Below are 15,316 nucleotides of genomic sequence, written 5' to 3' on the forward strand. Positions count from 1 at the left end.
GAGACGAGAAACACATAGCATGTCTTTTTCTTGACGAAAATACTTCACTAACTAATGTGTTAACAAAGTGATTAATGACTACTGACCCCTTTTTATCATTAAAATCCTATATAACTTACAACCCTTAAGCAAGACGACAAACGCAAATAATTGCCAGATCTGCGGACAATCTAAAGCCAAACACAAACAACAAACTAAACTAATATAGAGAAAAGAGCTTTTTTTTTTCTTTGGTTGTGTTTAAAATAACTTTTCTTCTTCTCGTCTTATCCAATTCTTTAATATTTTTCATTATCTTTTTATAGCAGAAGGGGAAAAACTAATATTAAAATCAGAATTTACATGAATTTACGGAAATGAAGAGAATTAAGATTATCCATGAAGATGATCCTTATCTCTTTTGCCCCTTGTTTTCCTCTTTCATGTCTCCCTTATGCAAGAACGCCCTTCAATTAATTTTTGTTTTTTCTCCTTTCCAAACCTTAGAAAACTGAACTTACTTTGGCTCTTGCTGGTTGCATGATCCTTATATCAGGGCTTTCAACTAAGCTAATTTTTTTTAGCTCCAAGAATCTTGGAACCTTTGGCAAATTTCTTTGCATTAAATTCTTCTTTCCCCGGGAAATCCTCTTCTAATACCAACATATTTTGATGCAGTCGATGCTGCCAAGCCAAGCCAAGTGTGACACACTATGCAATCAAAATTCTCTTCATTTCTGCTCTATTTCTGGGTTACCACTGAGAAAAATCACAATCCAAGGAGAATGTAGTAGACAAGTGTAATTGGTAATGCTATCAACATTCCGAAGATAACCCTGAAATTAAAATAATCATAGTAAATCAAATTACCTTAAATTAAACTAATCATAGTATTATAGAAGAATTTTAATTGGTTACTTACGCAGTGCTGAGAATGGCTGGATGGACATTGTATTCCTTGGCAAACACAAATGGAACAATCCCTTGTGGCAGCGCAGCCTTTTACATCAGAGTAGTTAAAGAATGTTAATTAAGCACTTGATGCATGGATAACAAATAAATTGTATACTGTAGTAAGAGATGGGTAATTAATAATTGTTAATGCGAAAGTGACTTTAACCTGAACAATAGCGACATGGAGGAGAGTACCACGCAGGCCAACTGCAATTGAAGCTGCAGCCATCACTGCAGGACCAGTCAGGAAACGAACAGCCATGGCGAATGCGGCCACCGAGTTCCCACAGGCAATTATCTTCGGTTGTAAAGCCATAAACAGACCTTTAATTTTCACCACAGTATATAACAACCAAATCAGTATATATATAATACAATCTTCGACCCGAAACATAAAAATAAATAAATAATGTCTAATACATATATATAATATTTCATATATATATATTTCAAATCTCTCAATTCAACAACCATTCACCGAAACGGTTCGAAACAGGCATCCATCACCACCGATCCCCACCAACCCTGGGCCGCAAGGGGGAAACCGGGCCCATGTGTCGGGTGGAGAATCGATTTTATAGTCTTAAGACCCTTTGATTTTTTTTAGGTGATGAAAAAGGCTCACAAAAAGAATTGGATGGCTGTGAGCTGGGCATTCAAAACCTCAACTTTAGACAATGTAACCATCACTGGCTACCAACCATATTGATGCCCCTTCCACACTACGGTGTGGTCAAAACTTTGCCACATTTAAAATACTACGACTGCAGGCATTATCCAAAAACTCTTATCACATCAAATTGCTTTGTAGTTGTCCTGTTAATGGAATGGACTCTGGCTGATATGTTTTGGGTACAAGAGGAGGTTACAGTGGAAGGCTAAAATGAAATTGATAAACCAGTTTTAAGTACAAGAATTATGACCACTTACCTAGGCTGAACATAGCCATTCCAAGGCCAGCATCAGACAGTATGGAGATGGACTTCTCAATTATTTTAGGCATAGCCACATGCCACCTGCAATAAATCCATAAACCCAAATATCAATAACAGTAACTTCAAAATCATTTATTCGAGCAAAAGTCAATTTGTTTCAGAAGTTCGATTATTTACACTCACCGGAAACAAATTAGAGACCACACCAGGCCAATGAGACTGGAGTATGTGTTTGGGTTCCGAATCAGTTTGCGCCAAACCATGATCAGTATCAGACGGGTCATCACGCTTGCCGGAGGCATATGTTTGTTGGCTCCAGATTCTGGTGCTCCGGCGGCTTTTGGGTGGAGTTCCGCGGTTGAGCTTGACCCTAGCTTGTTAAGGCCAGTGGGTCCCTCTTTTTCTCGCCCATCCTCTTCTCCTTCTCCTTTACCAGCAAAACTGAAGTCCTCGCCAGGAAATTCTCCAGCATGTGCAATGGCTTTCACATGTAGAACAAAAACGAGACATTTTTTAGACTAGAATAACGAACAATGAATAAAATTCGATTATAAATGATTAGTTTGTGGATAATTGAGTGGTGTTCGTAAATTGGAAGTTGAAATTATACCTTTGGTTTCCCCATCCTGTGGGTGGTCAGCAACTAACATCCTGATCTCCTTTGCTCCCTGGTCGGACCGGCCAGATTGCTGGGATGCTCCGAAATCATTCCCACCAAATACATCGGAGACCGGGGAGGCACTTGAGCTCCATACAAACATGTGCAGCTCCTTAGCGTCATGGTTTGCTTTGGAATTCTGTTGCTGTTGCTGCTGTTGCTGTTGCTCCTGCAGCTGCTGCTGTTGATTCTTAGAATTCTTAGTGGAGACTGTTGCAGAAAATTCTGCACTCGGTGCTGGGTAAGATGTTGGAACCGTCTGCGCCGGATAGAACCCGAATCTCGGAGAAGAAATTGTAGCCATTGGAGCACAATTTTCTTCAAAATTTGAGGGCCGAGGCGTTGGACCTCTTGAAGATTGCACAGAGTACAAGTCTGCTGGGCCAAAATTTGAAAGCCTTCCGCCAGGGAATCCCTGAACTCCCATCATATTGTAAAAGTCGGAAGTGTTAAAATTAGATCCCCTTGGTGTAGGATTTCTCGATGAACTCAAGCTATAAATCTCAGCTCCAGTAAGATTCGACGGACGAGGAGTCAATGCAGAGAAAGAACCAGGCCCCAAAGATCGCCGCGAAGCATTCGATTTCCTCACCGTCACATGTAGCTTCCCATCACCACCAATCTCAGCATCTGTTTCCAAGAAATCTCTACCGTCTAAAGAAACAACATCAGAATCGACCTTGAAGGAAACAATGGAAGCTGCAGTTTCAGGGAACTGCTCCATGATCAACATCTTGGCTCCTCTGTACTCGAACAGAAACAAGAGAAGAGTGTACCAAATGATACACTGCAAAACCACCACCTGAACCATAAGGCTACCGGAGTACTCACCGTACATGGCGATTAACAGAGGAATGCCCATAACCAGAGTGTTTGGAAGAGTAGACAAAGAGAAAATGGTAATCATCCATTCTAAACTTCCATTTTTAGTGAAATTAGTCCAAATTCCGAGAGCGACAAGCATTATAATCTTTTGAAGCGTATCGGCGGCAATGAACCGGAAATTCATGGCATAAGGATCGTTAGTGGAGATGAAATGGAACGACAGTAACGGCACAGCAAATATCGCCACGAACCGGTTGATGCCGGAGCACTGGTCGGGGCTGAAAATCTTCCACCAACGCACAGAGCCATAAGCCAAGATCATCGCAACATAGAGAGGAACAACCGCCGTTAAGACGGTGTACAGATCCTTCCCCGTAATCATTATCAATTATTTCTCCTCTCCCTCTGAAACACTTGGAATAGTAAATTCAAGAGAACAAGAAGGGCAAAATGGGGAGAAGAGAAGCAAAAACCGTTAGTTAACTAACTGCTCTGCACTCTGCAACAGCTACGCCTGCTGTGCGCAGCTTCAGATGACTCTAGAGAGAGAGAGAGAGCTGAGCAGGGCAGTATTTTGCGAGAAGAGATATATAGAGGGAGAGGGGGGAGAGAGAGAGCTCAGTGGCTATATATAGCCGTGTGGGAGTGTACATAGTGATTGAGAGGGCTCTGTTAATTGTTACTTAGCAAGAATATTGGCGTGGCAACAGTAGAGTTGATAAATAACTACCTGATCGGGTGTGTTGTAGCCAAGTAAGGCGTTTTATATGGTGACTTTGTTTTAAATTTACTTTATTTATTTAGTTTTATTATTTATTAGATTAACTTTACATATTTATTTAGGAAGATTAATGGATGGGGGAGAGAGAGCGAAAGATAGGGTTTTCCGCTGGGGTTTTGATGCCTGTGGACGAAGAATGCCTGTTTGTTTTCATTTATGAATAGTTGTTTTGCTTGGTTTTGGATTTTCAGATTTTTTATTTTTTTTATTCATTTATGAGAGGTTTTGTTCGTTTAGGGTGATTTTGGTTTCTGATTTTTTAGAGTTTTATTTGGCCAGCATCATGAGAGGTTTGTTCCTTTATTAGAGTAAACTTTGAAATTTAAATTTACAAAATGAGTTATATATATTGATGTGATTGAATTCAATCGCAATTCGTCAATCTATAATATAAAAATAGTGAGATATTTAGTTTTTAGGAGTAATTATTCTGATAGTCAAAGAAATGAATCGATAGAATATGTACATGTAATATATTTTAAATTTAAAATGACTGTTTAAAAATATATATTTTAAATTTTATATATATTTATTTTTATAAAATAAAATTAATTATCAAATTTTTTAAAAATTTAATTGGTATTGATTAATAAATAAGAGATTCCGTGATTATAGAAGTAATTTTCTATGATCACTCAATTGGCTCTTATTCATTAAATGTTCTGTTGGCTCTTATTCATTAAATGTTCTGATATTTTTTTCATGGATAAAATCTTTATGATTGTGTATTAATTTATTAAATTTTTTCATATAATTCTATCACTTAATAATAGCTCGTGATTTATTTTAAATAATTATTATATTATATTATATATTTTATAATTACTAAATCAAATTAAATAAAATAATAAATAATAATCTCCATTCACTTAGACATTTTGTTAATTATATTACACATTTTTAACTATTTGGATGTGGTTTATAAGTGATTTTGTTTAAAGTAAACTATTCATGACTTAAACAAATAATTACGGATCATTGTTGATGCGTGATGGTGAATCAATAAACGAGTATAAACACGTGCCTTTAACTTTAAATTTAACTCCAATCTTAAAAACCGTCTAATGTTGGATTAAAAGAAACTCACGTACAACTGTTACTTAAAATGTCTTTTAAGATTCTTATTATTTATAAGCGTTTGCTTAAGTACACTTTGCACCACATCACCAATTGGATGCACCTTCTGTTATTCGTTAATACCTTTTATTTTTTAAATTAAAATTAAATATTAAAAAATATTTTTCACATATATTTTCCATCATAATAAAAAATATTTTTTAAATTATTAAGATTATCTTTGATCAACTTAACTATAGATTATCTTTGTTTTATGTAAATTATTAAGTTGTTATTTACTTATTTTATTATCTTATTAATCTCTATTTTTTATAGCTGGAGTGAAAAAAATATATTTTAATGAGGTGGAAAATTATAAGTATTTTAGGCGCTGATTTGGCAATATTATATTTATCTGTGAGGGTGAGCGTGAGGGTGAGTTAGGTGGATTGAAGTGATGTATCCACTACTGAGCCGTTGAATATTATGCAGGCCCTGAGTTTGAGCCACAACTGCAGATTCCTCCATCCAATTCATTATTTTAAATGTAATTTTAATTCATCAAGGTCAAATTAAAATATGTGCCTCTGTTTCCTATTGGTCATTTTCTTTATTGTTTTCTATGGGTTGTTACTATAATTTGTATTTAATTATATTTTATTAATATAGTCCCTTCAATTATATATAACTACGTGTCAAGAGTTTCCGTCTCCTATATTATTATTATTATTATGAGAAGGTGAAAGTTATGAAGTAAGCCTTTGACTAGTTCAGGAATCAGTTGAAAATTACACAGATGCATGATTGAGGAAAAAAAATAATAAAAAACAGAGAATTTTCCAAAAACAGAAACAACAGGAAAGTAACTTTTCTTCTTTGAATCAATATTTAGAAACTTGCTTTTACTTTCGGCAATTTGTTTGGTTTCAGAGAAAAAGAAAATGATGGATTCCCAAGTGTACACATATGTTAATTATATAACAACAAGATTTTGAGTGTAACATTTTACTTCTTTTTCTTCTTTTTTTTTTTTAAAAATTTTCCCAATGAAAGAGATGAACTTTTAGTTATAGGAATAGACTGTCCTTTGGAGATGAACTTCCCATGAAGAAACAGTTGCTGGGGACTCCAATTATTAACATTCTTTTGGACAAAAAAAAAAAACATTTTGCTTTGTATTCATATTCACTTAAAGCATAAAAGGATAAAAATGGAACTGTTTCTGATGACTAATTAAACCAATTAAAATTGAAGCAGTGTACTCTTTTTCAACTTGTATATATCTCTTTCAATTCCTTGCTTGCTTCTTTCAGTTTTCCTCTTTTACTTGTTTTGAAAAATTTCATCTTCTATTGTTTAGCATCATGGAATTATCCTGACAGATGATAAAGACTTACATGAGCGACGGCGTGCATGAGGGAATCAAAGATTAGAAGAAAAAGAAAGAACAAGATTTTCAAAGAACATTAATTTCCTCGAGGGATTATCATTTGACTATAATTATAAACACACGTCTTTTGGTCATCAACATTTGATTGAATGATCAATATTTATACAACGTAAGTCAAATTCATATATATTGACTATGGAAAATATGTATGGACTTTTTGTCAAGGTTGCGTACAAGCAAAACCTTACTTCGTTTTACTATGTTTACTATACAGTATACATAGTATCCTAAATTTAAGTTTTTATTTTTGTTTTATTATTAGTTTCACTTATAAATTCGAATTTTCAAATTTGAATTATTTGAAATACAGTAAAGTTATCGATTCGAAATCAATTATAGATATAATTGATTTACATCCTACGTCTCATCAAACTCTTATATATATATACCCTCAACAAATTTCACAAATCAAATTCATCATTAAACAAAATAAAGATTTATGGAGTTAATTGAATAACCATATATGATTGGAGAAAAATGGAGAAAGAAAAAACTCTTAGCAAAATGTAAGACTCTTTTATCTTCTTCCTTCATAATTGAATATGGCTCTCAAATTTCATTCTTTCCTTAAAAAAAACAAAATCAAAAAGCAAAAAGCAAACCCAACTTATTAAAATCAGTAAGTTTTAGTTGGATTCTTTCGGCTGAAACCGAATAAATGTAAGCCCGAAGTATATGCTTGATTTGGTAGCCATTTATGCGAAAGAGTTGCTGTGACCCATACATGCTTTACATTTATGCCTCATCATATCATTCATATATATAATTAAAAGATGCTTCAGCAACCCCAATATAAACTAAAAGCATCGAAAGGTTTCTATCCAATGATTGGGGTCCACATGTACCTCATCACTGAACCAAAAACGACCCAAATCTGTGGGGAACACAACCCATAAGCCTGACACGTGTCTATGCACATGCACATCCAATCTTTTTACTAGGACCACCACCACACACTTGCACACTCAAAACGCCAAAACCCTATCTCCTCAAATCCTTTCTTGTTCTAAACCCTTCTCTCTCTCTTCTTTTCTTCACTTCCTTTTTCTTTCCTTAGCAACCAGAAAAACCTAGGAAAAAAATTCAAATTATATAATTATATTATTTCTTAGTTCATGGGAAATGATAGTGTGTGCCAGAGATATTATAAGCATCATTATGTGGTGATAATAGATGCTTTGGTGGATTTAGGTTAGATTTCATGTCATCTAATTCTATTCACCTTTTCATTGTTGCTAGCAGATAACCTCGACAAAGTTGAAGAAGAAGAACACTTCAAATTCTTTTCGAAAAGCTGTATAGCTATATGTGTATATCTATATCTCATGTACAAACCTAACCTCAATCTAATCATATAACTAACTCTTGGATTCTAATTATGAACCTGTTTGTGTTGAAGCCTTTTCTTGTTATCTACTGGTGCACAATGAGGATTCTTAGCTCTCTGTTCTCTTCTCCCTTATTTTAGCATCAATAATTTAATTTGATATGAGAAGTGATAGTAATTATGTAGACGTGAAAGGAATAAACGATAAAAGCAAGAAAGCATATTAGTCCAAGTTTTTGAGTGATTGGAAGTGTAGCATATATCCTTTTGCGCAACCAAAATATAAGGGCGCTATTCATCAGCAGTTTGCATATAGTAACTATAGATTTTAAAGCACGCGTCACTAAAAAAAGACTTTAGCTTGTCGGCCCACTGGGCGTCTCCCCACCACCACCACCTCCGCCACCTCTCCTCAGGATTCCTCTCATCCCAAGGAATAACTCACACATATAAGCTTACTAATGTACACTACAATAATTATCTCGGTAATTATATTTAGTAGATTATTAATTAACTCTAATTTCAGTTTTAGATACTTAAATAAAAATGTAGAATTAGATGAGTTGTCAATTCAAGAATGATCACATGTCCTCAACTTTTCTTATATATGTAGCTAGCTAGCTAGCATTTGCTATCTTCTTTTATGCTTGATCACTTTATCCTTTTTTGGAGATGATAAGGTACCGATTTCACACCCCACGTTAATCTTTTGATACTAAAAGCCTAACAACAAAAACACAACCTTAATTTTATAGAGAATCTTTGGACCATACAGTTCAAGTTGAGCACTTATTTACCAGACAATGTGGTAGGGGTTTCTTTCTGTCACCCAAAAAGTTCATCAATAAACATATGCAAGATTTTCCTCAAAACCACTTTTAATAAATAAAAATTAATATATTAATCCACTATAACTTTACCCTTATTATTTTAAGCTCAACTTTCATTATTCACGATTGATAATTATAAGATAATTATATAATAAAAATACATATATAATTAATCTAAATACTAATTGATATAACTCCATAATTTAAAAAATAAATAAATAAAGTGGGTTAGTGCCAACCCTTTATATTATTGAGCTTCACACCTGCAAAATCAACATCTTTAGAACCCCAAACTAGAAAGATATGCATCGCTGCATGTGAAGACTAATTTATTTTTATTATTATTCCGAGGAACCATAGTCTAATTTATCTTTTTGTTCATGGATTTCTTCTTTATTAATTTCAAGATTTTGATCCTGATACTTGGGGCCCGTTCGTTTTTCTTTTTCTCAAGAAGTATGAATTCGGCAATTCCCATAAGCCCACTGGGAAATGCCTCTTCTTTTCATTGGGCCTTGTACTTTTCCTTCGCCAGTGGTCCCTCCTTTTCAATTCCCAAACAATGCCTTAATAATTTCTTTCTTTTACTTTTCTTGATATTAACAGCCCGTCTTGAAGTAGACATTTTAACTAAATTATGGATGGATGATTTAATTTAACAATGTGATTTGATTCGTTTTAAGCATGGCTTCAATATATATTCACATGCATTGTAATGGGGACAGTTAAACCACCGTTAGTAGTTTGACACGTCACACGTGATTAGCCGCTTGCTTTGACTCGATCTTGAGCCGTGATTAGAACTAATAAAATGAGATTAATTAATTAGAGATCATATTTATAACACCCATAAATTAAGTGTTGGAAGTAGGTTTCGTGCTCATTTGGTTGTTTAATTAATTAATCTTTTCATTTATCAACTCCAAAGTCAAGCATCATGTGAAAGAACATTCTTTTGATATTTTATTTTATTTTTTTTTGAAAAAGTATAAAACAAAATAAATTTTAATTGATTTTTTTATATTTTTCTTAATTTTTTCTATGGAATTAATTTACCCACTAATTAGAATTGAGAAATGAAAGAGTTAAAGGGGGAAACATAGTTAATGGAAACTTGGAGACATGTTGAGTTTATGTTTTGACACGTTTTACGTTGAAAAGCAAAGCTGTGAGAAAGTTTCTGACAAAGAATTTAATGTAATATCACAACCCAGAAAATTACATCCTTTGACCCTCCATTTTCAGAATCAAAACCCACTCTGTTAAGAGCCCCCATGTGATTATGCTTATTTTTTCAGGTCTGAATATTACTCTAAATGTTCGGTTGGAAGGGAGTTTCTATTTAAGTCCTCAGTACTGTGTTAATCACAATTACCTTAAAATGATCATAATTAGGTGAAGTAGCTAGGTCTAGAGCAAACCCTACAGCCAATAAAAAAAGGGTTTAATTAAATTCAAGGGAATGAAATAGATGATGAAGTTAGATTTTGGGGTATGTCCTACAAAAATGTGACATTAGTTGTAGGGTAAGGTCCTTGTCTGAGACAGGACATGATCAAGAAGTGTCCCTATGGGCTAATGTGAAAAGTGGAGAACTTCTCCTACTCTTTCTTAGCTGTGTTGCCCCCCATAAATGATTTCCATTGTGAATTGTCTGATACATTTACTCAAATGTTTTTGGCATTTTTCTTTCTCCTTCTCATCTCCAGCTCATGATTTTGCAGGAATATTGTTTAAGTTCGGACACTTGATGAATGATGAATCTCGCTTAGCCTTCTTGCTTGGACACTTTCAACCTTGTCCTGGAAACCAAACATTTCCAGACAAAACGAAACGAAGCTTCTTGATGTATGCTTCCGTGACAATTTCACTGATATAATCAATGTTCCTGGAGAAGACTGCTTAATAATGATGATCCAACACTTATGTGAAATTATTTGATACACTTGAAATAATGATTTTTTGCTCAAATAAATATGAAATTTATATTTATTTTAATTAATTTCCTACCCTTTTTGAAAGGGTTTTGCTAGATATGCGAATTTGATCTTCTGCGTCTTGGATGTCATGATGGGGTTTGTGACAAACAAATGCGAATTATTTTTGTGCTTTAATGTTAAAAAGCAAATCAGAAAACAATGTATTAAACATAAAACGAAAGGCCAGGAGTAAAAACACATAAACATATTTTTTATTAAAATTATAATAAAAAAATAAAAAATATTTTAAACATAAATAAATATAAATATTTTATTCCTCTTTCATTATATTTTTAATAAATTATTTTTTTTCTTCTTATTTCAGATATCTTAAAAATCAAATAATCACTTATGACTTGATGTGGGCCAGGATGACAATTTTGGGCTTCAAAAATAGATGGGCAATTGTCATATTGCAGGAAACATGGGCTTGAGGTTGGGGTTCATGTGGATCTGCAGGCCCATAATTTCAAGTTCTATTTATGAAAATAATAACAAACCAATTAATAACCAGAAAAGAAATCGAGAAGTGGGAAAAGAAAAAGAAAATCTAAATTTGTTTTGAAGAAATAGAGAGGGCCACTTTTGATATGCAAGTCATTGTTAGTGATAGTAAAACGTTATCTTGAAATGTTTGAAGAGATTTTAGATACAACAAGTTGTGAAGTGGAAGGGCCCTCCCTGAATAGGCCATTTCACAAAGCAAGCCTAGCTAGGATAATGCCCATTCCACAATAATAGGCTTCAAATTTAGTGCGTGTACCAATCCTACTGGTTTTAGAAACCTGTTATTAATTTTGATTATTGGAGTTTCAATAATGTCTCTATGTGTAATTCTACAATACATCTCGAATCCTATATGCACAAGGGTGCAGGAAGATCAATCAACCTAACCCTAACTAGATATTTATTTTGATCTTGTTTGGTCGAGATAACTTAATTAGTTAATTTAAAGTTTTAAAAAAATTAACTATAATTTATTAAAACTAACTAACCGATCAAAACCATAAATATAATTTATTAAAACATTTAGAGGAATGTTTCCATAACGTGTACACAATATTCAAGCTTGAATTCCACGTGTTAGCTGTTATAAATTTTTTTTAAAAAAAAATTTGAATTCCACGAAGACTATATTGACAAAATATTATAAAAATATGTCCAACTTGTAGTTTAAGAAAGAAGACCATTGCAATTTTCACATTGTGGAAAAAAAGAAAAATTTCATATAAAAAAATAATAATTAATATTATATATGCATAGCTCAAGCAATAAAATAATTGAATTATTAAAAAGAAAGGTGATTATCCATATGTAGATTAGGTACCATATAGATACGAGTATACTGTATCTGTCCCATGCATGCATACATTTGTTTTTTTTCTTGGGCGTAAACTACTATGAACATTCCCACTTGACCTATTTTCATTCTTTCCAAGTAAATTAATCATTTGATTAGACCAGAAACTAACAAGCTGCGGAAGATTGACGAGATTGAAGGGCTGGTGTTCCAACTTTAGAAGACAAGGTGGCGGCTGTGGCTGTAGCTGTAGCTGTAGCAACGGTGGCCACAGTGGCGGTGGTTTTGATGGGGCCTTTTTCCAGTGCAGCGGTGGTGGTGGTGACACGTTCGCAGCGTGGGCACATAGTGAGAGTGGATGCTGGGAGAGGTTCACAACTGTGAGGCGATATCACAGTTGGAGGGCCCACTTTCATAGCCCTGAGCTCCTCTACTTCCCTTTGTAGCCTTCTGTTCTGCTCTGTTAGCGAACCAAACCACCTCTTCAAGTACTCGCACTCCATCTCTGTCTGCTTAAGCTTGCTCCTGTTTTTTTACATATAATTAAGTCACCAAAAAAATGTTACTCCTTTTATAAAAAAAATAATGCAAATATTTGTAGCTTTCTTTTTCCAAAGTACAAATGATTGCAACCAAAGATGTATTGGTAGCTATAATTAACTTAAGTGCATGCAACATTAAAGCCTTTGCCCCACCTCTCTCTCTCTCTCTCTGTGGGCGGACTACAGACTAGACACAGATGGGGATGTGTTCATATCAGAATTCAGACATTTAATGCAGCAATTAATTCTATATTGCTCAAATAAATTTTGCTATGCTACATAGCTCTCTTCATCCTTAAACAAATACATATAATTAAGGTTTTTCTAACAGGGAAAGTTAACAGAATCATGTTTTTAAGTCTGACCGCTATTGCTAGAACTCAGAAACTGCAATTTCCATTAAGTTTTTTGGTATGCTTATGCTTTGAATGACTTCAAACTTCTGTGAACAAGGTAATGAAACAGTTTATATAAATTACAGGAAATATTAGGGCATATAAATGCATGGACTAGTCCAAGTTAATAATGAGTCAAAGAAACATTTATTAGAGTTATGATCTGAGAAGCACACGAGGCCAAGAAAGAAACACATGCAAATCAATGCCTAACATACACATTTATGCCTTTTTAATAGAAATCGTTGTGTGATATCATTAGCTTGATTATTTAGAGACCCATAATTATTTTGGTCCTCAAAGGTGAGCTCATGAAATAACCTCATCATTTATTGTTCCACATTTTTGCTTAGCCACCTGTCCCTCACGTGTCCACTTTCTGCAACTGGAAATCCTTTTATTTATTTCTATGATTTTGTCATTTCCTTAGGTTTTTTATTCTATTTCTATGGCAATAAAAAAATAATAACATTGTCTTTAACTTCCCTATTTGATATGTCATGTTATGTCATTGCTTGAATATTTTCCGGTCACCGGAAACATACGCTCATCCCCCTATTTGATTAACTGTTATTTTTGGAAGAGTAATAAAAAAATTACAGTAAATAATAATAATAATAATTAGGTTTCAATATCGCATTTCTATATAGCAACCCTTTTTGACTAGTGTATTAATGTCAATAAACAGTAACACTTTGAAACGTTCAATATATCAATATATGCTAGATTTTCTTGCTACTAAAATTTCTACCAGATAATTAAACTGATAAATCCCTAAGTAATACAAAACAATAATAAAAGGAGAAAAAAAAAGAAAAATCATATAGTGATTGACATTATTTCGTGACAACATCGTCCTTAATTTACTGGCATGTGAACAATATTCAGTTATAAACTTATTTATTACAGGAAAATATAAGGTAAGAATGAAAATGACCCATTAACCCACAAACAATTTTTATTTATATATGAAGTCGAAATGTGTTGACCCAGAAATTAGCCAACTCCTTAAAACCTTTGCTCTGATCATCCATGGTGCATGCCTGAATTCTTTAATTTCTTTTTTCTTTTAAGCCGTGAAAGTGACCAAAAGCATCTTTAAGAAGAAACCAATAATGGGTACTGTTATTTTGCATAACATATATATCCAAAGAAAGCCGAGCTAATACTGAGAGATCGTTTTCTACTTTATGGCGGTACGATAAATACGGGTGTAGAATCTGATTCAGATTATCTAAATTCTTTATGATATTCTGTCAACTTTAATATCTACCCTAGCACTCGCTTTTAATCCTCAATTCCTAACCACCACCATCAAATAATAATAATAATATGAGACCACCATCAAAATTTAATGTCACCTGATGAGCAAATATACAAATATAAGGAGTAGTACAATACCTGGCCCTACGGTTTTGAAACCACACCTCAACTTGTCTTGGCCTGAGCTTTAACTGCATAGCTAATGCCTCTTTCTGCCTCTGCAGTGACCGTCAAATGAAAAATCTATTATTATTTAAAATAAAATATTCATAACTGTTATTTAGATTTTCTATATATGGAGAAATTTTTGGGGGGTGGGTGGGATCGAGTTTTTTACTGGGTTTAAGGTGTGATGTTGCCTGAAACTTTCTTCAAGAAGACGAGACTGTTCCTTGGATAGACGGAGCTTTTTGCGAGGAGGGGCTCCATTCGTGCTTTCTTCTTCATCATCCATACCACCAGTGATCCATTCTTCTTCTGCTCCTGAGGGTACTTGGTTTATGTCCAAATCTCTCACTGCACAGCCCCCTTCACCTGTTGTCATCATTTGCATTCACCAAAAGTGATGCGTTTATAGCATCAAATCAATTTGTTCATCAGATGTATATACCAATAAACAGGAGCTAGCAAGGGAACACAGAATGAAATAAATAACAAATCCCCATAAAGAAACGAAGAAACACCATGCAAAGGAAAAAAGTACAGGAGATCGAGTATTAGATATATCAATTACTGAGCTGAAATGATATATATGAAATCTAATTGCCATCGATAGATCCTTTAAAGACAAAATAAAAATAAGCAGAGAGAGAGAGTGTGTGTGCGGGGAGAATTGGGTTGTGGGTTAATTACCAGACGAAGGAAGAGACGGGGATGAAGCAAAACCAGGCATGGAAATGGTCAACTCCAAGCTAGAAGAGCTTGTGGGTGAAACAGCCATGAAGCTGCAGGTAGCTATTAGCCAGGCACAAGAAAGAAGAAGAAGATAAAAGACTGATTTTGTAGAAGGGAAAAGGTAAAGTAAAAATTATATATATATAAA

General features: G+C 34.0%; 2 protein-coding genes across 2 annotated transcripts; both read right to left on the reverse strand.

The window, feature by feature from the left end:
- Positions 1-139: 139 nt before the first annotated feature.
- On the reverse strand, positions 140-3,969 carry LOC110601880 (auxin efflux carrier component 4). The gene is made up of 6 exons (XM_021739262.2): positions 2,479-3,969; positions 2,052-2,349; positions 1,864-1,949; positions 1,100-1,257; positions 902-978; positions 140-815 (listed from the first exon to the last, which is right to left on the reverse strand). The coding sequence occupies exons 1-6, from the start codon at positions 3,731-3,733 to the stop codon at positions 749-751; spliced, it is 1,941 nt and encodes a 646-aa protein (XP_021594954.1). The 5' UTR covers positions 3,734-3,969; the 3' UTR covers positions 140-748.
- An 8,061-nt stretch (positions 3,970-12,030) lies between these two features.
- LOC110601378 (homeobox-leucine zipper protein HOX3) lies at positions 12,031-15,316 on the reverse strand. The gene is made up of 4 exons (XM_021738491.2): positions 15,127-15,316; positions 14,612-14,808; positions 14,413-14,492; positions 12,031-12,599 (listed from the first exon to the last, which is right to left on the reverse strand). The coding sequence occupies exons 1-4, from the start codon at positions 15,212-15,214 to the stop codon at positions 12,242-12,244; spliced, it is 723 nt and encodes a 240-aa protein (XP_021594183.1). The 5' UTR covers positions 15,215-15,316; the 3' UTR covers positions 12,031-12,241.

Source organism: Manihot esculenta, chromosome 15, assembly GCF_001659605.2.
Source record: "Manihot esculenta cultivar AM560-2 chromosome 15, M.esculenta_v8, whole genome shotgun sequence".
NCBI lineage: Eukaryota > Viridiplantae > Streptophyta > Magnoliopsida > Malpighiales > Euphorbiaceae > Manihot > Manihot esculenta.